The sequence below is a fragment of the Mustela nivalis genome (genome assembly GCF_964662115.1).
Source record: "Mustela nivalis genome assembly, chromosome: 12".
NCBI lineage: Eukaryota > Metazoa > Chordata > Mammalia > Carnivora > Mustelidae > Mustela > Mustela nivalis.
The window spans coordinates 60,525,302-60,549,099 of record NC_139031.1 but is presented as its reverse complement, the minus strand read 5'-3'; the positions used below and the strand labels follow the sequence as shown (position 1 = coordinate 60,549,099).

The following is a 23,798-nucleotide window of genomic DNA, read 5'->3' as shown; positions in this document are numbered from 1 at the left end:
AGCATACAAAGCAGTTTATCTTGTATAACCAAGGACAACATACTTGAGATGACCTGGAGCAGCTCTGGCTCATCTTCATATAGTAAATGGCTCAGATTTGGTAGTTTTTAGAATATTTATGACTAAAGCTATTTTTATTTCTAATTTTAGATAAGCATATTAAATAAGTGTGGAATACTTATTTGAGACAAATTACTGTTTCTGTATTATAGTCAACTGACAGTGTTTTTGCTGAAATAGATATGTATCCCCTTAGATTTTGAAATATTTAATCACTCACCAAGCTAGATAAATCATGGAGACAATAAAGATGAGTAACACAAATGCCCCAGCTGCTACACCGTAAACCCAGGTCTTTAGTCTCCCATCTAAGAAGAATGGATATTAGTTATTAATTTACATTAGTCTGGTGTGTGTGTGTGTATATATATATATATATATGACAGTCTTTAACTGACCAATGACCAGTCACCTACGGCCAAATCCTTTCAAAACAAAGAGTTATTGCTTAGGCACAGTTAATGATTAATGCAAAGCTGCTATTATGAGTTAGATGCTGCTTCATTAAAGGTAAATTATCAATGAGAATTAATGGGAAAGAAATAATATTTTCAATTTGCATTCAGATTTCAAGTTCATATTCCTAAATTTTTGTAGCTTCTTATCTAAATTTTACTTCAAATTCAGTGTATGTGTAATGCTAACTAAGCATTTTCTTATTTTTATTCTGAGAACGGCAATTGTAAGAAGAAAAGTAATGCAATTTCAATAAAGTCCTACATCTTAGCGTTAATGCAGACAGGTTTGTGAACATAAATTTTGTTATTTTAACCTTTTTTTCCGAGATGAATTAAAGTGAATATATTTAACTTTGGGGGGGAATTAATCTTTTATCTGATTTACACTTAACCCTGTCCTTTAGAGTTCAGTCAACAATATCCTTTGTAAAAATAGTCAAGTTTGATAATAACTTTTTAGCTCCAAATAACATTTTTCTAACTTTTTATTATATGGAATTAGGCAGGGTAAGAACTTTTCTAATTTGATTTTCTAGTCTCATTTTCTTTGAGGTTCTTAGTTTTGTGTTCAGAATAAACTTCAATTAGATGATAGTATTAATGACTTTGCCTAACTTGATCATTACATCAACTTGTATTTTCTTTTGCATAGATACATTATATTACTGCTAAAATTACTGCAAAATTTTTAGATTACTGCTAAAATTATAGACTGGGCAAATTGACTCCATAGACACTGATTTATTCAATATTTGGAAGGCATCGAAAACAAATCGGTACTGTGAAAGTTTTTCTGCTTAGAGCTCAATCAACTTAGGGGTCCATTTAATATTCTAAATATAATTCTTTTCAATTCTATGGATTTTAAAAATTAGAGACTGGGTTTAAAATCAACCATTCTTGGGTTCATCTGCCTTGAGAGTTGTTTTTCAACAAATATTCTTGGAGTTTTTAAAAAACCAAGAACAAAGTCTAAATGTACTTTTTAAGAACCTAAATCTTTTTAATATATTAAAATATTCATTTTAGGGAGGGTATATACTTAAAGTGACAATATTCTCTTTTTAAACTTTTTTTTTTTTTTTTTTTTTTTTTTTAGTTTTGATGTGAGAAGGTCTTCTTGGATTCTTAGCTGAAGTCAAGATTGCTAATAGTCATTTGCATCTCCACTATCTTGAACACTGAGAGGAGTTTGCCAGGTTTGCACAAACAAGTCAACTTTGCAAAATAAATTATATTTTCAGCTAACAGCCATATGAAGGCAGGAACAATGTGGTTAAATCACAGTGTTTTGGTTAAATCATCCAAATACTGAAGATACTTAAAATCCTTTTAGTGATTCTCTAATAAGGGAAAGTGTTTTGACTTAATGCATTAGAAATAGAGATGTCCTGTGCAGATTCCCTCCTTTCTCATATTTCTAACAATAGTAAAGTAGACTATGCCTGGCTTTGCCTGGATATTTCCTTTGGCCATTAACTAGTAATCCCTCTTGGTGTGGGGAAAAAACACCATGATCTGCACTACCTTACAGCTCTTGCAGCACGATTTTAAGCACCAGCTTTAGTTCCAGGACTAAGCATACAGTTCATTCCACCTGGGGAGACTGTGTGAAGAAGGTAGGGCTAGCACTGGATTAGGCCTTCAAGCTATTGCCTGTGTTGGCTTCAAGTCCATTACTAGACACATTAAGGGTGTCTGTTTAATATGACAAGGATCTGGTAAGTCTCCAAACTTAAATCATCCCATTTAGACAGGAAGGCTCCATCCTTGCCCTGCTGTATCTGGCGCTAGTACAGATTCTGATTATCTGAACTTACCAAATCTAGGGGCTGATAGAAAAAGGGCTGGCTACCAAGGACTGCCCCTCCCCCAGTCCTGTCCTGGCATAGCACTGCATTACTGATATTCCTACTTTTAAGTTCAAATTATTACCGGTCTGTGGTCAAATGAAAAATTCTTGAATGCCTTTAGAGTTTTACTTGCTTCAGTTCTGAGTGACAATATACTTTATTCCTAATTAATATTTCATTGTTAGATTTCTTTGTTCAATGTGAATATAATTGTACTTGTAAATTTAGATCTGAGATCAAAATAACTAATATCCTAATTTTTTTCCAGAAGAAAGTAATTTCATTTCTCTGAACTTTGAGCATGAGTGCCTTTTCTCTAATAACAAAAACATTATGCTGTATGGCAATATCAGAATAAATGAGTACAGATGAAATGATAACTCCTCAGAAAATGCTTGCTTATTTTTTTTAACCCTTTGACATTGGTTAAATGTATAACTAAAGGATTCTACATTAACACTGTCTAGTCACTTCACCTGGCCCAAATGGTTGTAGAAACCAGGTCCTTCCCCGTCCTGTTGGGTTACTGGAGGATTGGGTGGGATGTACTGCCCGGCTGGTTTTCACATCTCCTCTTTTGTCCTCCACAGTGGGTATCACCACCACAGGGATAAGTGTGCACTGCTCAAGTGTACCATTAGAAGACATGACTTCAGTGTACCCTTCTTCACAACTGCATGTCCTCATCTGCAGAAGAACAAGAGGATTTCTACTGTACATAGAAGGGAATCTTTGAGAGCATAATAGATCTAACTTGAAGAGAAGGCTTTAAGTTAAATTTGGGGAATTTACTATGTGTAATTTCTGTCTCAACTGCATAAAAACACACTTTTTGTACTGTATACAAATTATTTTAACAGTAGAAACAGTAAAAACATTTAGAATATTCATAGTGATAAAAGGAGAGATCTAGAAATAAGGCTTTAAGGCCCCAAGACATGCTTTTTCTGGGGGTGGGCGAATGGACTTTTAAGAGGTGGTGAAATGACAAATAATGAAGTTGGCTTGTCCTTCCTAATAGTCACACCTACCTCACTACAGTATGAGTGGGGTTGACTACACGGTGGGTTACAAGACCTGTCAGCATCAGGCTGGCGCACCACCAAGCAGCCCCCTGCAGAACAGAAAATCATACATTGACAAGTAGCATCTCTTGCAGTGAGAGAAACACACTGTTGTATAGACTTGTCTTTGAATCCTGAGCCACTTTGGGAACCCCCGTGGATTCTTCTGGGGGTGACTAACTGTGAACTATTTGGTTAGCCTGGACTACTTCGTACAGGAAATTGAGGCCCTTCTTATTCAGAGGAGATAGCACAGTGCCCGGCACGCAGCAGGAGCTCCACAAGCACTTACTTGTTTAGTTGCTCCTTCGAACACGCTAATTGCACACCAGCTATTTCTGTCCTTGTCCCCAGTTCCCCCTATTGGTCCAGTCCAACATTAAAAAGCAGATTGAATTTTTCTTTAAAGTTAAATTTCTTTCTTGGCTAGTCAGAGAAACAATTTTCATGTCCCTTGAGTCACATAATTTATGTGACTATCATATATATGTGTTTTTTTTTTTTTGATAATGCATAGTTCTTAGAGAACAATCACAATTCCTACCAGTTCAGGATTTTTGTGGGTATAAGAAAGAAAACATTTGTAGCTACTAAGTGATGTAGTCCCTTCTTGTTTAACTTGATATTGCAGCTCTCTGGTTTTCCTTCCTTCTTTTTCTTCTTTTTAAGTGTAGTACCAAGTGTGCCTAAGTTGTTACAAGTGAGGTTTCAAGATAAGAACTGGTGTCCTAGAGAAACAATATTGGTGATGTGGAGGGAACTTGAGTTTCAAACCATATTTGCTCAGTTGAATAGAATTTTAAGAAAGTGAAGTTTTTCCTTCACTTATTGAATTGATGATCCTTTGGAATTTAAATCACAGATACCTACTGTTAATTCTTTGCTTTCTCTATCAATAATATAACTTATTCATCAAAAAATTGTGATGGGAAAGCAGTTAGTCACTGAAGCGCAATTGCAGTTAAAAGGCCATTATTAAGGTTATTATCATGAAACATATGAAGAAAAAGGAAGACAACATCTTGATTTCTAATAAGGACGACTTCATAAAACTAAAGCAATCGATCAAGATAGGTAATATACTTTACATGCTTGTGTATTGCTCATAAAGAATCCCATTTCTCCTAAAAGATGGAAGAAGAATGCATATAGAGTTTATTACATATCATTTACACACTGGCCTTTTTGGTTTCAGAGTATCAGAAAGAAATACACTGGGTACTTCAATGGATTAAAAAGAAGGTGAACACATGATGTCTACAGGTAAGCCTTTTAAAACTGGACTTACCTTTGTATTGCATTGAGGAGTATCCCCAAATTTAGTGGAAAAAGAAATTTTAACATGTAGAATAAACAGCAGATGAATATTACTTGCACCCATATTTGGGGAAGAAAAAAAAAAAAACCATGAAAAGTAATGGGACCCTCTGGGAAAACTCCAGTGTTCCCTCTGAATAGCTTCAAGAAGAATGTAGACCTTCATTTTCAACACTTGAGTTGAATGGACCATCTCTATAAGTGCCTTCAAATTCAGAAAAACTATGCTTCCCTTCCTAGGGTGCTTTCCCCCCTTAGGCCTCTTACAGTGGTGTGGCTGGAAGAGATCTGCTCCCCCCACTGCCGTAAATAATATTGTGAGAGAGAAAAGTTTCCTGGTAGGTGTCTCTTCTTTCTTATATATGTGTCCACTGGGAATTGCTGTTATCAATGGTTTCTTGATATAGATTTCTCATGTATACAATCTTACCTTCCCAAGAATATAATTTGATATCCTGTTCCAGCTTTCATAGGAAATAAGTAAATTAGGTTTAAATAAATCCAGGTAATTTAAAATCTAATATAAAAATTAATGCTTTCCAAAAAGCATATTGATCTCTGTTCCTGTTATCTTACTGTATATATTACAGCTAAATTTATAAATGGACATTACTAACAGGCACCCAGATGCACATTACTTTTTATCTCTGCCAGAGGGCCAAAACAATGGCAGGAAGTCAGCAGGTCCCCCTGAAGAGTCGCTCTCAAAATTTTTGCTACTGGTACACTATGAAGATTCCTATAGATTAGATCTACAAAAATGTTAAAGGGGAGACATTAGATCTTTGGGTCATGTGCTTAAGGTTGAGCTTCTTGTTCTGACCTTGATTTCTTCCTAGGAAATTTACAAGGTACATATCTGGAACCAAGTTTCTCTCCACTTCACAGGGTCCTTAAGAACTCTGGCATTTACTGAGTTTAGGTAAGGAAACCTTCAGTAATCACAGATTAGAGAAGCTCTTTGGTATATTTGGGTCAATTTCAGAAAAATTTCTCATTTGGGTTTCTTGCCTATATAATTTTTGAGTGGGGATAGAGTAGGTTAACTACCCAGATACTCTTGGCTTGAGATCTGCTAATACTCTTATCTATTAATTAATTAAAAAAAAACCTGAATTATAGATTTCTGAATTTAAGCAAGATAATTCAAGACATTTAGCTTCGTATAATTACATTCCCTTGATAATATTTTTGGTCTTCATCTGTATTGTTTTTGAGGTACAGAAAGAGATATAGTCAACAAAATACTGATTTTTTTTTTTTTTTAAAACATGGTGAGTTATTCACATAAAATTTTTAGGGAAGGCAATTTGAGGATAATTTATTGGAATTACAGAGTATGTTAACTAAGTTCTAGCTACATTGTCTAAAATGGCTGGATGAGGGAGAATTTAATTGAAATAATAAAAAATAAAACAATAACTGGTTACATTAGTACAGCCTAGAAACTGAATCCCAACCATGTGCTAAATAGTGAAAGAATATCTTTCACTATTTTGTTGAACTAACTGAATGTGTGTTACAGGAAGACTTTTAAAAAAAACAGAGAAATTGGAAGTTTACCTGTTACATTATTTTGTTGAACCAACTGTATGTGTGTTACAGGAAGACTTTTAAAAAACCGAGAAATTGGAAGTTTACCTGTTACATTTATACCATCTGACCTTTGACACCAGACTGTTCGGGAAGAACCCTTCCAGGCACTGGCCATCCATTTATACTCATAGCACTGTCCATCTGCAGGGACACAATAAACATGAACAGAAGCATTCTGCTGTCTAGAAGGACAATCATGGGGAAAGAATATTAAGAAATATTTATAAACAATTGTAAAAGTGGTAAGTTCATCTCAAAAATTATTCAATTGTTATTTTCTTGGAATTGCCATATAGATGTTATAAAATTGTTATAAAAATTCCTGATCTATTCCTAAATCTTTTTTTTTGCCATGGTTTTTATTCTTTTAATGATAATACAGTACAGTTGATCCTTGAACAACATGGGGATTTGGGGCATGTACCCCTATGCAGTCTAAAATCTGTGCATAACTTTTGACTCTCCCAAAACTTAACTACTAATATCCTACTGTTGACTAGAAGCCCTATTGATAACACAAAATCTGAGTTAATTGTGTTATATGTTATATACTATATGCTTATAATAATGTAAGCTAGAAAAAAATGTTACTAAGAAAACCATAAGGAATGGAAAATATTTTATACTGTATTTATTATTTTTTAAAAGATTTTATTTGTCAGAGACAGAGAGAGTGCACCAGGAAGGGAGGGCATTGCAGAGGGAGAAGCTCCCTGCTGAGCAAGGAGCCTGATGCAGGACTTGATCCCAGGACCCTGGGATCATGACCTGAGCTGAAGGCAGATGTTTAACCTACTGAGGCACCCAGGAGTCCCTGTATTCTATTTATATTTAAAAAAAAACCTCTCATGTAAGTGGATCTGGGCAATTCAAATCTTCAGTTCAAGGGTCAACTGTATTATTAAAAGTTTTAAGAAGTATCATTACTCTATGTATCATTCTGAATTATACAGATGAAATATTTGTTTTTTTTAATGTAGCTATAGTACATTTATTTTAACTGCTATATAGAATTCCACTGTACTAAATGCCACTTTTTTTTTTTTTTTTCCTTTTAAGGTATTTCCTCTGAATGGCCTTTTAGGTTGTTTTCAACTTTTGCTGTTAGAGCAATGCCTCTGTGGTCAATCTTGTGCAACTCTCTTCCTCTCTTCATTCTCCTTTAAGGTAAATGTCTAGAAGACAAATTTCTGAGTATCACTATAGGGATGGCTGAAACTTTACTAAATCTTTATTTTTTCCTCTAAAAAGTGACAGTCCGCATATCCACCAGCAGCAAATAAAGGTTATCATTGTTTGAGCCTTCACGAACATTTATAATAGCCAGATTTAAAATTTTTGGTTAGTCTAGTGGGTGTGGAAGCTCTATCATCATTTTAAATTGTAGTTCTTTATTAATGCTATTAAAGAGTAACAAATGTTTGGGGGTATTTAGACGACTTCTTATGAGTGTTGCTTCTTTATATCTTGTGGCCATTTTTTTATCCTCCTGAAATCTATGCCTTTTCTTATTGAATTGTGGGAATTACTCTAGAATAGCAGTTCTCAAAGTAGGGTCCAGAGAACCTGGGAGACTTAGACATTCTTTCAGACTGTGTGTGTGTGTGTGTATTTCCCTTTTTTTCAACTACACATCTGTGTGAGTAGAGCTGGATTTTCTTCGTATACATAAACTAAACTAAGATTACAAGAGATTGAGTCTAGAAACAGAGATGAGAATCCAGCTGTCTTCCTCTAAGGCAGACATTATATATTTGCAAATATGTAAAACAAGACCATGTTTATCAAAGTTATTGTTTTTATTTTGCAAAGTAGCTATTTTTCAGGAAGTATTATTGTTACATAAAATTGGTTTTGGTTATTTAAATCTCATTTTTAATATAAACTTTTGTGTATATATAACTCACAAAAGAAAATTTGGGTTCCTCATACAATTTTAAGAATATAAAATTAGACCAAAAAGTTATAAAACTGTTGTTCTAGATACTAATCCTTGGAAATTAACTGACTTCACAAATACCTTTTCTAAGTCTTTGGCTTCTCTGCCAACCTTGTTTAGGATCTATTACTATGTAGAAGATTTAATTTTTCATCTTTCCCATTTTTGTGTTTGTCCTGTCATTTAGGAAATTCTTCTCTACCTTGAGTTCATAATGATATTCTCCTATATTTCCTTCAAGTGTTTGACAGTTATGCTCTTCACCTTTTGGTTTATAATTTATTTAGTTTATTAATTTATCAGTTTTGTATATGTGTGAGCTTACAGATAATTTTAAAAACATTCTGTAGATAAAAAAGTATTTCAACATTTACCTACCATTATCCTACTGAGTTTCAGTTCTGTTATGTACCTATATATTAAAATTTGTTCCTGGGATCCTCTGTTTTATTAGTCTAATTGCTTTATTGTTGACTGGTCATTTTTTTTTCAATTATTAGTGCTATAGAATAAATCTTGAATAAAGCCATTAAAGCTCTTTGACCTCTTCCACTTTCTCTTCTTGAAATTCTGGACTTTAATAATTCTGAATCTTCTTGGTCTTCAACTTCTCAGATCAATTTCTCAGATTACTTGAAAATCTTTTTAAATTACAGGGAATTTATAGATAAGTTAGTATAAAATTGAAATGTAATGATATTGAGGCCTACCCATGAACATGCCTATTTTACTAATGTTTTCATTGTTTACATGCTTCAATAAGATTTCATCACTACTATTCTTATATCATTTCTATTAAATATATTTCTACTTGTAGTTTTATTTTGATTCAAATTTTTTCTAATTAAATTTTGTAACTGAGTCTTACTGGTAAAAGATTTTATTTTTTTATTCAAGTATAGTTGACAAAGTATTCATTTCAGATATATAACCAGTGTTTCAACAATTACATACATTATAAAACACTCACCATAATAAGTTTAGTTACCATCTGCCACCACACAAAGTTATTACAATTTTACTGACCACATGCCCTGTGATGTTATTATACTTTTTATCCCTGTGACTTAATTACACTGTAACTGGAAATTTGCACCTCTTTGGTCCCCTTCATCTATTTCACCTACCCCCAGTCTGGCAGCCTAGTTAGTTCGCTGTACTTATGCTTCTGTTTCTGTGTTTGTTTTGTTCGTTCATTTTGTTTTTTAGGCTTCATATCTAAGGGAAATCATGTGGTATTTGTCTTTGTCTGACCTGTTTCACCTAGCATAATGCCCCTAGGTTCCTCCATGTTGTCTCAAATGGCAAGATCACATGCTTTCGTATGGCTGAGTAATGGAATATTGTATATTCATATACAACATTTTGAGCCATTTATTGGACATTTAGCTTGCTTTTGTATCTTGGCTAATAATACTGTAATAAACATGGGGTGCATATATTTTTTTAAATTAGTGTTTTTTTTTTCTTTTATTTGGGTAAATACCCAGAAGTAGAATTACTGGGTCATAAAGTAGTTTTAATTTTTTGAGGAACCTCCATACTGGTCACTATAGTGGCTGGACCCTTTGAGGTTCCTGCCAAGAATGCACGAGGGTTCCCATAGTCCACATCCTTGCCAACACTTGTCTTTTTGAAACCAGCCATCTGACTGGTATGAGGAAATTCTCACTGTGGTCTTGACTTGCATTCCCCTGATGATTAGTGATGTTGAGCATCTTTTCATTTGTGTTTTGGCCATCCGTTACCTTTCTCGAAAAAATATCTATACAGGTCCTCTGCCCATTTTTTCCATTAGATTTTGTTTGTACTGAGTTGTGTAAGTTCTTTATATAGTCTGGAGATTAACCCATTATTGGAAAAATCATTTGCAAATATTTTCTCCCATTCAGTAGGTTGCCTTGTTGTTGGTTTCCTTCTCTGTACAAGCTTTTAATTTTGGTGTAGTCCCGATAGTTTTACTTCTGCTTTTGTTTCTCTGGCCTGAGGAGACCTATCTAAACAAATGTTGCTAAGGCCAATGTCAAAGAAATTACTGCCTATGTTTTCTTCTCAGAGTTTTATGGTATCAGGTATTATATTTAGGTCCTTAATTGATTTGGGGCTTATTTTTATGTGTGGCATAAGAAAGTGAACCAGTTTTATTCTTTCACATGTAGCTATCCAGTTTTCCCAGTACCATTTATTGAAGAGACTGTCTTTTCCCTGCTGTATCTTCTTGCCTTTGTGGGGTGAATTAATTGACCATGTAAGTGTGGGTTTGTTTCTGGGCTTTATGTTCTACTGATCTAGGGGCCTATTTTTTTTTAATAATTTTTTATTTTTTATAAACATATATTTTTATCCCCAGGGGTACAGGTCTGTGAATCACCAGGTTTACCCACTTAACAGAACTCACCAAAGCACGTACCCTCCCCAATGTCCATAATCCCACCCCCTTCTCCCAAACCCCCTCCCCCCAGCAACCCTCAGTTTGTTTTGTGAGATTAAGAGTCACTTATGGTTTGTCTCCCTCCCAATCCCATCTTGTTTCATTTATTCTTCTCCTACCCACTTAAGCCCCCATGTTGCATCACCACTTCCTCATATCAGGAAGATCATATGATAGTTGTCTTTCTCTGTTTGACTTATTTCGCTAAGCATGATATGCTCTAGTTCCACCCATGTTGTCGCCCAAAACCATAAGATACCTAGGAATAAACCTAACCAAAGAGGCACAGAATCTATACTCAGAAAACTATAAAGTACTCATGAAAGAAATTGAGGAAGACACAAAGAAATGGAAAAATGTTCCATGCTCCTGGATTGGAAGAATAAATATTGTGAAAATGTCTATGCTACCTAAAGCAATCTACACATTTAATGCAATTCCTATCAAAGTACCATCCATCTTTTTCAAAGAAATGGAACAAATAATGCTAAAATTTATATGGAACCAGAAAAGACCTCGAATAGCCAAAGGGATATTGAAAAAGAAAGCCAACGTTGGTGGCATCACAATTCCGGACTTCAAGCTCTATTACAAAGCTGTCATCATCAAGACAGCATGGTACTGGCACAAAAACAGATACATAGATCAATGGAACAGAATAGAGAGCCCAGAAATAGACCCTCAACTCTATGGTCAACTAATCTTCAACAAAGCAGGAAAGAATGTCCAATGGAAAAAAGACAGACAGCCTCTTCAATAAATGGTGCTGGGAAAATTGGACAGCCACATGCAGAAAAATGAAATTGGACCATTTCCTTACACCACACACAAACATAGACTCAAAATGGATGAAGGACCTCAATGTGCGAAAGGAATCCATCAAAATCCTTGAGGAGAACACAGGCAGCAACCTCTTCGACCTCAGCTGCAGCAACATCTTCCTAGGAACAATGCCAAAGGCAAGGGAAGCAAGGGCAAAAATGAACTATTGGGATTTCATCAAGATCAAAAGCTTTTGCACAGCAAAGGAAACAGTTATCAAAATCAAAAGACAGCTGACAAAATGGGAGAAGATATTTGCAAACGACATATCAGATAAAGGACTAGTGTCCAGAATCTATAAAGAACTTAGCAAACTCAACACCCAAAGAACAAATAATCCAATCAAGAAATGGGCAGAGGACATGAACAGACATTTCTGCAAAGAAGACATCCAGATGGCCAACAGACACATGAAAAAGTGCTCTATATCACTCGGCATCAGGGAAATACAAATCAAAACCACAATGCGATATCACCTCACACCAGTCAGAATGGCTAAAATCAACAAGTCAGGAAATGACATATGCTGGCGAGGATGCAGAGAAAGGGGAACCCTCCTACACTGTTGGTGGGAATGCAAGCTGGTGCAGTCACTCTGGAAAACAGCATGGAGGTTCCTCAAAATGTTGAAAATAGAACTGCCCTATGACCCAGCAATTGCACTATTGGGTATTTACCCTAAAGATACAAACGTAGTTATCCAAAGGGGCACGTGCACCCGAATGTTTATAGCAGCAATGTCCACAATAGCCAAACTATGGAAAGAACCTAGATGTCCATCAACAGATGAATGGATCCAGAAGATGTGGTATATATACACAATGGAATACTATGCAGCCATCAAAAGAAATGAAATCTTGCCATTTGCGACAACAATAGGGGCCTATTTTTATGCCAATTCCATACTGTTTTGATTACTCTAGCTTTGTAGTAAGTTTGACATCTGCAACTGTGCTACTTTTCAGCTTTGTTGCTCTTTCTCAAGATTGCTTTGGCTGTTCAGGTTTTTGATTCCATATAAATCTTATGATTATTTGTGCTAGTTCTATTAAAACAACAACAACAACAACAACAACAAAAAACAAACCAAGCCTACTGGTACTTTGGTAGGGGTTATACTAATTCTTCGAATCCATGAGCATGATCTCTCTTTCCATTTATATATGTGGTCTCTAATTTCCCTCATTAATGCCTTATGATTTTCAGTGTACAGTCTTTTACTTCCTCAGTTAAGTTTATTTCTAGATATTGTATTCTTTTTGGTACAATTGTAAATGAAGTTTCTTTTTCTTCTGTTTTGTTATTAGTCTATAGAAATGCAATGGGGTTCTATATATCAATTTTGTATCCTGCAACTTAACGTGATTCATTTTATTCTAATAGTTTTTGGGGGGAGGGTCTTCTGTGTATAATATTACATCATCTGTAAGCAGTGACAGTTTTACTTCTTCCTTACCAACTTGGATGCTTCTCATTTCTTTTTATTATCTGATTGCTGTAGCTCGGATTTCCAGTAGTACACTGACTACAAGTGGTGAGGGAGGATAATATCCTTGTTGTACTTCTGTTCTTAATGATGAACAATTATGAGCTGGTCTATGAAGTGTAATAATGTTAGCTGTGGGTTTGTCAAAGATGGCCTTTGCTATGCTGAGAACCACCTGTTGAGTTTTTATCATGAGCGATGTTCTATTATTTTTTTGTTTTCTATTACAATTTTTAAGGTGAAAATCATATAGTAATCTGAATGGTTATTTCTTTGTTTTCAAGTATTAAGCTTCTGGTTGTGTTTTGGCTAGAATCTTCTTTACTAGGTTGAAAAGAAGTAGCCACAGTGAGCATCCTTGCTTTGTTACTGATTGCAAGGGAATGTCTCTTATGTTTCCCCTAATATTGTGATGTATGCTGTTAGTTTTGGTACATAACATTTATCAGGTAAAATGATTTCCTTCTAGTTCAAGTTGTATTGGGAAATTTTTATTGTAAATTAATTTTGCATTATATGAACACCTTTTCAACGCATATTTAAAAATTATATGCCATTTTTTCTGTTGCTGTGAGCACTTACGTTAGTTTTTCCTAATATTTAGGCATCTTTGTACTTTCAAAATCATAAGATATTAATGGTTTGGTTAGATAATACTCTTTCATGATTTGACATCTATTTTCATTGGTGAATTTATTAACTGATTTTACTGACAGGGTTGTGCTCTCATGGAGCTGGAGAGATTTTCCTCATCTTTTTTCCCCACACAACTTTATTTTTTAAGATTTCACATAAAAGGGAGTGGTTTGTTTCTTTAAATTTTGGTAAAACTCAAATATTTGATATATCTGAGTTTTTTTAAATTTTTAAAGATTTTATTTATTTATTTTCCAGAAAGAGAGAGAGAGAAAGCACACAAGCAGGCAGAGAGGCAGGCAGAGGCAGACTTCCTGATGAGCAAGAAGCTGCATGCAGGACTCGGTCCCCGGACCCCGGGATCATGACCTAAGTCGAAGGCAGTGGCTTAACCCAGTGAGCCATCCAGGCGTCCCAATAAATCTGAGTTTTAAATACTTACAGACTCCATGGTGTAGATTCTCAATTATTCTTGGTATAAATTACAACAACATTCTAGATTACCTTGAAGTATTTATATTAGCAAAATTTATTCAAAAATATATTTTCAAACTCCATTCTATTTGTTGTAATATTGATTTTTATTTTTTCCCCCATTTTGCAGTATTGATTTTGCTTTTTTTTTTCCCCCTTGATTTTTACCTTGAGGTGGTCTATTTAGTTTTGGTCAACTATTGGTTGTTGATTATCTTGTTTTCTATCTCATGAAATTTATATTTATCTGTATTAGTTACATTCTACTTTTTCTTTAAAAAAAAAATTCTCTTGAGTTTAATGCTTAGCTCATTTTAAACTTTTCTCCTTCCCATTTAGGCATTTAAGGCTTGAAGTTCTCTCCTAAGAACTTTTGTGCTGCCTCCCACAGGCCATTTGGTATGTAATGCCCTGGAAGTGTGGTTTTTAGTTTTTACCCATGTGTGTGCATGGGGAGATTTCTTTTGTAATTTTCATTAGTGACTTCTAATTTTGTTTGTCCTTTTGGTTTGAGCAAATCTTTCCCTGGGATTTATTTCATTTTCATTACTACATTGTCCTAGGACGTAAGGAATGATTTATCTGGTTGGTGAATTTGGGAAGATTCAACTGACAAGGGGGATGATTCTACCTACTTCTTAAGTCATCTAGCACATTTGGTTTTTATTCTAAGCATTGTTCCTTCACATTCTAAGCTCTCTCCTCCAACTTTTCAGTAATAACAGTAATATTTTGACTTCTATTTGCTATTAAATGTCAAACTCCCTAATTGTTTCAAAACACAAGCAGGAAGGAATGGGTTGTTCGTTGACCCTATAAATTCTTAGGTTTTCATCTAGATTGCCTCCGTGTTCCCAAACTATGACATTTTAATGTGCAGTGGTTCTTGGAAATGTCATGAATTGCGTGGCTCTATATGTACATATACATACACATATAAACCTATAAACATGTATGTTCATGTGTTATGTCAAATTCTTATCAACACTTTATCAATTTCTAAGAATACAGTGAAACCTCTCACTTTGCTGTGGATTTTTGTTTCCACTGATTTAAATAAAGGATACTGTTGTGACAAGGGTTGTCCTGGGTGTACAAATAATGTGCTCTCAGTTATTGTAGCTCATAAATAGATATTTTCTTACATCTCTTATCTAATTTATGAAAGGTAGAAAGATTTTTCTTCCTATAAGCTTTAAAATTCAGGATCATACTCCTAATTCTCAGTCTTAAGCAAGATCTTAGCAAATTACTTATTGAACAGAAAAGTCCATATCTTATGCTTTTGTCTATCAATGTAAAAATGAACTAAAAAGATTTCATGATTTGCAGCACTCACCATTACATGATTTTGTTTCTAACATTTGCTCTGGGCACAGGTGCTGATTTTCTAGTTCCTGTATAATCACAGCTCTAGAACGGACCTGTATTCCACCAAAGCCTAGGTCTTCACCATTCACACAGGTTAGCTGACACAGGCTCCACGAAGACCAGTCCTTCAGATAACAGTCACCTGCAAAACACAGGTTTTTGGTTTATACCCATACCAATAAACAGTGGCCCATAGTAATTTTACTTCTTAACCTCACTGGAAAATGTAGGACTAGCATACCAAAAAAACCATGATATTTGTAAGATTTAGAAAACTATTTAATATTTGTGAATTTGTAAGTGTGTATCGATGTTACTTTTGGAGTGGATGTTATTGGGTATGGACTATGGATTGAAGGAGCTTGTTCCTTGTGATTCACCTCCTCTGAAGAGACAAAAATAGTTGATTTAAAACCTACCACCACCACTACTCTTGTCATTATTATAAAAGGGTATATCATCTTGTAGGTACTTATAATTTCAAAAGAATTTGAACTCCGAGGCTGAGAAAACTGGCATGTATACTTTTTTTCTCTCCTATTGCTTACCAGAGGTGTGGAGGTGAGAAAGCCAATTGAATAACTGGAGTAGTGACAATAATGCTTGTAATTTTACCTGATCTACAGCTCAATCCACTTCTCCTTTTTTTCAATCATTTACTGAAGAATAATACACATGAAAAAATGTTGGAATTTTCTCAACGTGATTACAAAACCATGCAACCAATACTCATATCAAGCAATGGGGCATTCTCAGAATTTCAGAAGCTCTTCTTGGGTTATATCTGGAATTACACTGTACATATCTTCAACAAATATTTCACTCCTTTATGTTTGCAAGATCCACATGTATTTATGTAATTCTAGTTTGATCATTCTTACTGCTGTACTTTGTTCCACCATATGAAGGTATCAAGATATCCATTCTAGTGGTGGGTAGGTGGAGAGTTGTAAACTTTTTCTATTAGGAATACTGCTGTTTTGAACATTTTAGTATGAGTCTTTGAACTTTTATGTGCATTTCTATTGGGTTCATACCTAGCAGTGGAATTGCTGGACCCTGGTGTATCATGTGTTCAACCTCTTCAACCATTTTAAGAACAGGGAAGAGTTAATGAAATATCTTTCCCATATACCCATCCATTCTTCAGGACTGACTGATGATACTGTTCAGAGGATACAGTATTATGATAGACACAAATCCATAGGGATTCTTATCATGTTAATTATTCTAGCCATACCACATGCATAATTCATATTGCCTTACATTATGCTGCAGATGTCTAATATTAGCACAAAGTTGCCTGGAGATCTGATTAATGAAAACATGTCTTGTGTTATAATTAAGAAATCTTGGTCAGGCATGAATTATTGACTAATAGATGTATAATAGTAAAGTGGAGTGATTTTTGTAGATCTTTATAATAGTATATCATTAATATTCAATGTCCTCCTGAAGTGCAGAAAATTCTAGTAAATTTTACAAGTGTTACAAGCATGTTTAAATACTTTTTGGTCCCCCAGTTTTTAATTATGCAGGGGAAACTATTAAAATTTTAAACACTCCTCTCAAGATAAAGGTAATATAACTCTACCTCAGTTATTGCAGACTACATGGAAATAAAGCCTAATAGTAAAAAAGGTAGGCTTTATCTCTCTGCTTATAGCACTTGAAATAGTGTATTTTACAATAGAATTCAAAACATCTTTTAGTAATTGACTGTGATTTATATATTCCTCACCCCCAAAGAATCCAGTTCAGGCTTCAGAGATTTAATAACAACAAATGAGAATGAGACATTAGCTTGTACTAAACATACTTTCATATTGTGACTGTGACCATACAAAGCATAATAATAAACTACACTATGCCTGTAAAAGACAGGACAAGTGTATGAAATGCACATCCCTACTTTAGTATTTTGCTCTTTAAAGTTTGGTAGCTCCTGTATTGCCAATTTTCAAAACCCATTATTGGAGAAAACCAGCCAAGAGAGGTACTGAGATGCATAGATTGTAATTTACCAAAAAAGAACAGCCTCCTCCTGGATATATAATTAATTTAATTAGAATGGTGTGTTTTCCCTGTTGGATATTATGGGATCTTCCTTTCCTCTGGGTCACTTAGGACAAAGTTCAATCTTCTATTTACTTATATTAGTATTAGATTTGCAACTCTCTCTTCCATTAGAAGGTAAACTCAATGTGGACAGGGTATATTTGTCTCTTGCTGTATCTCCAATCTTGAGCCCTCGGCAGGGCCCCCAATAACACTTGATAATAATCAAATGAATGGGTGATTGGGCTGCAGGAAGTATAATGAAAACAAGTAGGAGAAACTCCACAAGGAAGTAGACACCAATGCCTGGCGAGGAGGTCAGTGTTGTGGGTATCACAATAATCGTATTAATGGCCCTGGAGAATTTGCTTTGGAAGAGATGGGCCTTACCAACTTTTAGCTTCGGTCACCTTTCAGGGACTATGTGACCATTCAGCACATCGAAGCCCAAACGTTCAGTCCTTGGCTCTTCTCAGAGCCCTTACCTGCTGCCACTGCCTGAACCTCAGTTTGTTGTGAAGCAAAATGATTTTATTAAATTTAATTGTGTGTGAGATCTGGACTGAGATCGGGCCAGTATTGGGGGGGACAGGAAATGGAACAGGGGAATTGCTGGATCAGGCTGTTATTAGCAAGTGTTGGAATGCCCAAGAAACAATACTTAGCCTACGTCTAGAAAGTAAGATTTTTGAAAAGCTCTTTCTTCTCCTAAAGTAGAGGAACCCATCTGTACACACAAAACCATTACAGTTGAATATGCACAGTGAGAGGATGCTCTCAAACTCTAGCATTTATTTCAAAGGATTGGGTTTTATCTACTGCTCTGTTTAATTTTATTCAGTTCATCTTGATAAACTATAGAAACTGCCAATATAAGCACCTCAAATAATTTACCTGCTGAAGAATAAGCAAATTAATGAGAATGAGTGAACCACCTCTATTGTCAGCTTTTTACAGTGTTTAGACACTTAATTCCATTAGAATAAACTTTTGAAAATATGTTCTCCATCTTTAAAATTTTCTTTGACTACCTAAGTAAAAAAGGTAGGATTTATTTTTGTCTCCAATATTTGTTTGCCAAATACTTTTTATCTTGGGGGGATCTTGTTGTGAAATAACACATTTCTTAAAGATATTAATATTTTTCTTATATGCAAATTGAGAGAATAAGCACTTTCCACTGAGGGTGAACTATAGGCAGTTTATTTCCAATCTTCTTCTTTCCTGGCCTACTAATAATAAAGTGTTTCCCCCATCTTTCTCAAAGCCTTCGGCTCATGTTTGACACTGAACTTCCTTTGACTTCTATCTATCCTCAAGTTCTCTGCCTCAAGCCCAAATTCCTAAATATTAGCTTCTCACTGTTTGCCAATTATCTCTAAACTATCTGATATATAATATTTGCTTTCCACATTTTACTGCATGAACCCCTTGTGTCTAACTTTGAATTGGAATAATTTCTTTCAATATTTTCTTCCATACATTTTTTTCTCTTGATGATGTAGCTGGGGATAGCACTTGAGGTTCATGACCATTTGCCATCACACTTTGCATACATTCCATTGTCTTTTGGCTTTCATTGTAACTAAGAAGAATTCTTTTATAATTTTAAATGATTGCCTTCAGTTGCAAGTAATCTGGTTTTTTTCTTGATGCTTTCTAGTTATTTCTCTACATTTTATGTTTTATTTACAATATACCAATGTGCAAATTTATTATTGACTCTATTCAGGACCTAGAGTAAGCTTTCGTTATAAGGACTTCATCTTTCTTTAGCCATTATGAGTTTAGATCCTGCTTCTCTTTCTCCTGGAAGTCCTAAATTTCCTAAATGGAAATTCTGTCATACTTGTCCTGTCAAGCATGAGCCTAAGGTCTTAACTGCCATTCCCTGCAGGTGTTAAAACTCCAGGTGGGTGGATGTCAGCAGAGGCCACATGGGAGACCCAGACTTCACCCTTCACTGGGTAGTAAGGCAGTACCCCCTTCACCCACACTACAGTATCCAGTTATTGGCACAGATACTACTGAATGAGAAGAACTTGCTGACAGGACTTGAGTATCTATACAACTTAGACTATACCCCTTTCTCAACCCTGGTGCTAACAGGAAATGACTAAACTATGAATTCTGTTTTGGTATTGTTACCTGGGCAAGGCTGGGTGCAGGTCTCCTCGAGAACCATTTTTTTATTACCATCTATGATGGGTTCAATGTCAGTACAGAATTCTTCATCCACCACTTTGCTGAAATCATCAGCTGATCCATCACTCACTACACAAGAAATGTTCCTTGTTCTGGTCCCTTCGCCACACTGGGCATCCTGAAATGCAGGAAGAAATAACTAATTAGGAAAAGAAAAATAATTCATTAGCGAGCTCATCACTTACAGTCATCTCTACACCACTGATTTTGATTTATGAGCAGTTAAAGAACCATTTGTAACCCTAGGGAAGAAGTCCTATAGGACACTAGCTATAAAGTAGACAATGAACAATCTATTTGTTTTCTAGCCAAAGACAGGCAAATAAATTTTCATTAAAATGAACCAGTCTCCAAATGATTTAAAAAACACAGGACAGGGACTGCTTATTATCAAAACTAATTAAACAGTTACAAAATGGCAAAGCATCTAAAATCTTCAGGAGGAAACATGCTGTCAGCTCTGAAAAATACTTCTGAAAACAAGTCTCTGCGGAAAAAGGACACACATTTCATATAACTTCTTGAGATCTGATTACCTGCACTTGGCATAGAGACCACTGGCCATACTGCCACTGGTAACAGGGTTTCACTGGGCAAGGCTTGGACTGTTCCATCAGGGCAGGGCATGGTCGCCCATCACCCTGAAAGGGCTGGGTCACTGTGCGTCTTCGGACCATTTTTCCTTAAAGAGATACAAAGGGATGCAACTCTAGTGACATATTTGTGCAAGTGTGTATCTTGAGAGAGGGCATCACAGACATTTCTGCTGAGGAGACCTGAGGGGTGAGTAAGGCTCAGACGTTTTGGAGAGAAAGACACTGACTCAACCTTTCTGAAGATTATCTGGTAAGACTTAAAGCAAGAAGGATATTTTATTTCCTTTTTTTTTTTTTTTTAAAGATTTTATTTATTTGACAGAGATCATAAGTAGGCAGAGAGACAGGCAGAGAGAGAGAGAGAGAGAGAGGAAAGCAGGCTCCCTGCTGAGCAGATAGCCTGACGCAGGACTCAATCCCAGGACCCTGAGATCATGACCCGAGCCGAAGGCAGCGGCTTAACCCACTGAGCTACCCAGGCACCCTATTTCCTTTTCCTTGACCTTGGGTCTAATGTTAATGAAGGTACAAACCTGTGAGGCCACATGTTTGAGAACATTCTGACCAAGGAGACCAGTCGGAAAGCTGACAGTTGACCGGGCATTCCACCATGCAGGATGTGTTCATTGGCCAGTTCTTCTCCAGGCCAAGCTGCAAGGAGAGAGGCAGATCTGTTTGTCCTGAGCTGGAAGCATGGCTCAGTGCTTAGAAGAAGGGAGGAAGAGAAGTAGAGTAGTGGAGAGGAGAGGAAGAAAAAGCAAGATGTATAACAGAATAAAAAGGTACCTGGAGGTCAAACACCCACACTTAAAAATAGAAAGTGGCTCAATCAATCCAGAAGAGTGGGAGCAAAGGGCACAGGATGAGTGCTGGAGCCCATTTACTCAATGCTGTTGAACTGTTTAAATAAGTCATGAAAAAAAGTAGCTTTAGTCTCCAAATTGGCTTAACTTCCCTAAACAAGGAATGAAGAGGTGTAAGCACAATTCCTTTCCATTAGTTAAAAACCAAGAATATCACCAATACGTAGATCTATAGTGGTATCTCTGGGATATAACTTATTTTTTCACGTGCATGTTAAACTGAAAAGCAAAAGGTTTGAAAGACAAATCACCATTCGAAACTATTATTATAACACACTGAAATAATACAAAATATTAGTTGTTAAGTACACTATCTCTTTCAAAAGGAAATATTGTTCAATAGAACTTTTTATTATGACTATTTCATATGCATTTATTATTTTTTTTTTACAAAGATTTTATTTTCTAAAACTGATCTCAGCAGCAACTGTAGGATAACTCCCTTATTCTGGTTAGCCTCTCATCAGATACTAATATTGTGACATTCTGTTGGCATTGAGTTCCTTACTTAAGCATTCTACTTTTAAAATCAGAGATTTCAAACTCATTGTCTGTATACACAAACAGTTAAAAAGTCCAAGGTTCAAAGTAGCATGAACATAGAAATATTTAAGAGCTTGTTAGAAGAGTACAATTTTGGGGGCGGGAGTAATCCTTGGGAATTTGCAAGATCTTGTTTCATTTCTGTATGGAAAGGAAGTTCAAGTGTCTAATGTACATAACAAAAGCTGGCAAAAGAAAATTTTTCTGAAATCTTGTGTTGTGGCCCAAGTATAGCTTGTGGCTCTAGGTTATCCGCTGAGAGAGGATCAGGTCATGACTGCAGGCTACATACCTCTGCAGGCACTGCCATTATATTCTCCACCAGTAATACTTGACAAAGCTGAGCATTCAGTAAAAAAGTTTTTTTTACTATTTTTACCATATCCATTGAAGTCTCATAAAGTCACTTAAAGCCATGGGAGGTCGAAGAAAGACTTACAGTGATTATATGCAAAAAATGATGTGTAACATTTAAGGTAGACCATTGTTGTCAGGAGAGAAGATCTGAATCACAGAATTCAACTGTTACTGACTCATTTCACTACAGAATTGAAAAGAATGTCTGTGTATATATTCCCTAGGCATCCAGTAGTAAGACATTTTAACCCTCTGCTCCTTTTTTCCTTATATTTATTGTGTCCTTTTTTCCCCCCTCTCTCTTACTCTCTCATCTGTCTAAACCTATGTGTCTAAGTAAATGGAATCTGTTCAGGGATCAAAGAATAGGAAAGGAGAAACCAATTACTAGATATTGGGTGAATAAAGAAAACATCAAAGGAAAAAATGCTATATACATGCTAGATGGGTTTAACCCTAATTGTCCTTTTTGTTGGGTAGGAATGGCATTTTTTTTTTTTTTTCTTTTTGGCTGTTAGGGACACAGCAAGAGTTAGCTACTGCTGTTATGCTGAATGCAGGGTTTGCACATGTATTAGTAGGTAGGCAATCAATCCATTATTAAAAAAGATAGCCAGCTTTTCTCAGGGCTATTATTTAATACTACTGCATCCATGGGGATGGATAAAATGGGATAGGAGTTGTTTATTCCAATTCTTGCAGAGAGAGCACTATTCTCCCTAAAGACAGTGTTTACTAGAACGCTATAATTTGAATCCCTAATTGTCACCACAGCATTTGAACATTATAATATTAGTGCATAAGAGTAAGTTTATCTAGACTCCTGGATAATTGAAATTAGTTATTTCTCAGGGTTTACTCATATTTCACTAAAGACATAAAGGAGTCTGGGTATCCCTCTTTCCTATAGTCATGTTTTTAAATTGGTTTTGTATGATTTGGGTTTAGCTTTCACAAAGCTCTCAGCTATTCATGGTAGATTTCATTCTGATCCAGGATGACATTTATATGTACATTTGCAAAAAAGGAGATAACATTAATTAACTAGAAGTAGATCAAAGCTCTCCAGCCAATATATGACTATAATAATGTTCATTAATACTAATGTTATTTTTATAATGATTACATTACTTTGATGTTACTAGTTTCAAAACCAAATTAATTCAGGTATAAAATTTACAATTAAAGTGTGAATACACTAAATTATGTTATAAGATGGTGGTGAGTGGAATTTATTAAGTAAACAACTTGGTTTCAGCACACTCGGGAACTCCGTTCCCGTGGACAGATATAACGAAGTTGTTAGGGCCAACATGACAAAGATATCAAATGGATTAAGATATTTCCATCTCGAGTTTTTTCAGGAGCTGGAACAATTTACTATGGGCTTATATAACCCCTGGGATGTTTAGATAGAGGTTATGGTCACCATGTTTATTGAACCCTAATGGAGTCATAAGCTCCTCTCTCTATGTCCAAGATCTATTGAAGCTCCTGCTTATCTTGTTTCATGTTTAACCTAGTGGGGCTTACATGCAGGAGAGGTTAAAACCTGTCAGGAACGTGAGTACACATTTGGTATGGGAGTCAGACAAAATCATTACAACATGAAGTGTAGCTTCATGAAAGCTAAGAAAGACCAACAACTATGTTTCCCACATTTCATAAG

At 35.4% G+C, this 23,798-nt stretch overlaps 1 protein-coding gene across 1 annotated transcript in view; it reads right to left on the bottom strand.

Moving 5' to 3' along the window:
- THSD7A (thrombospondin type 1 domain containing 7A) overlaps window positions 1–23,798 on the bottom strand; it is a 453,551-nt gene that overhangs the window by 5,754 nt on the left and 423,999 nt on the right. Inside the window, exons 19-26 of the mRNA XM_082693331.1 lie at window positions 20,900–21,017; window positions 20,307–20,452; window positions 19,714–19,888; window positions 15,476–15,649; window positions 6,394–6,489; window positions 3,403–3,485; window positions 2,848–3,058; window positions 281–368 (exon numbers count right to left, since the gene is read on the bottom strand). Of these exons, the coding sequence (XP_082549457.1) occupies window positions 281–368; window positions 2,848–3,058; window positions 3,403–3,485; window positions 6,394–6,489; window positions 15,476–15,649; window positions 19,714–19,888; window positions 20,307–20,452; window positions 20,900–21,017 (1,091 nt within the window). The remainder of the gene's footprint in view (window positions 1–280; window positions 369–2,847; window positions 3,059–3,402; window positions 3,486–6,393; window positions 6,490–15,475; window positions 15,650–19,713; window positions 19,889–20,306; window positions 20,453–20,899; window positions 21,018–23,798) is intronic.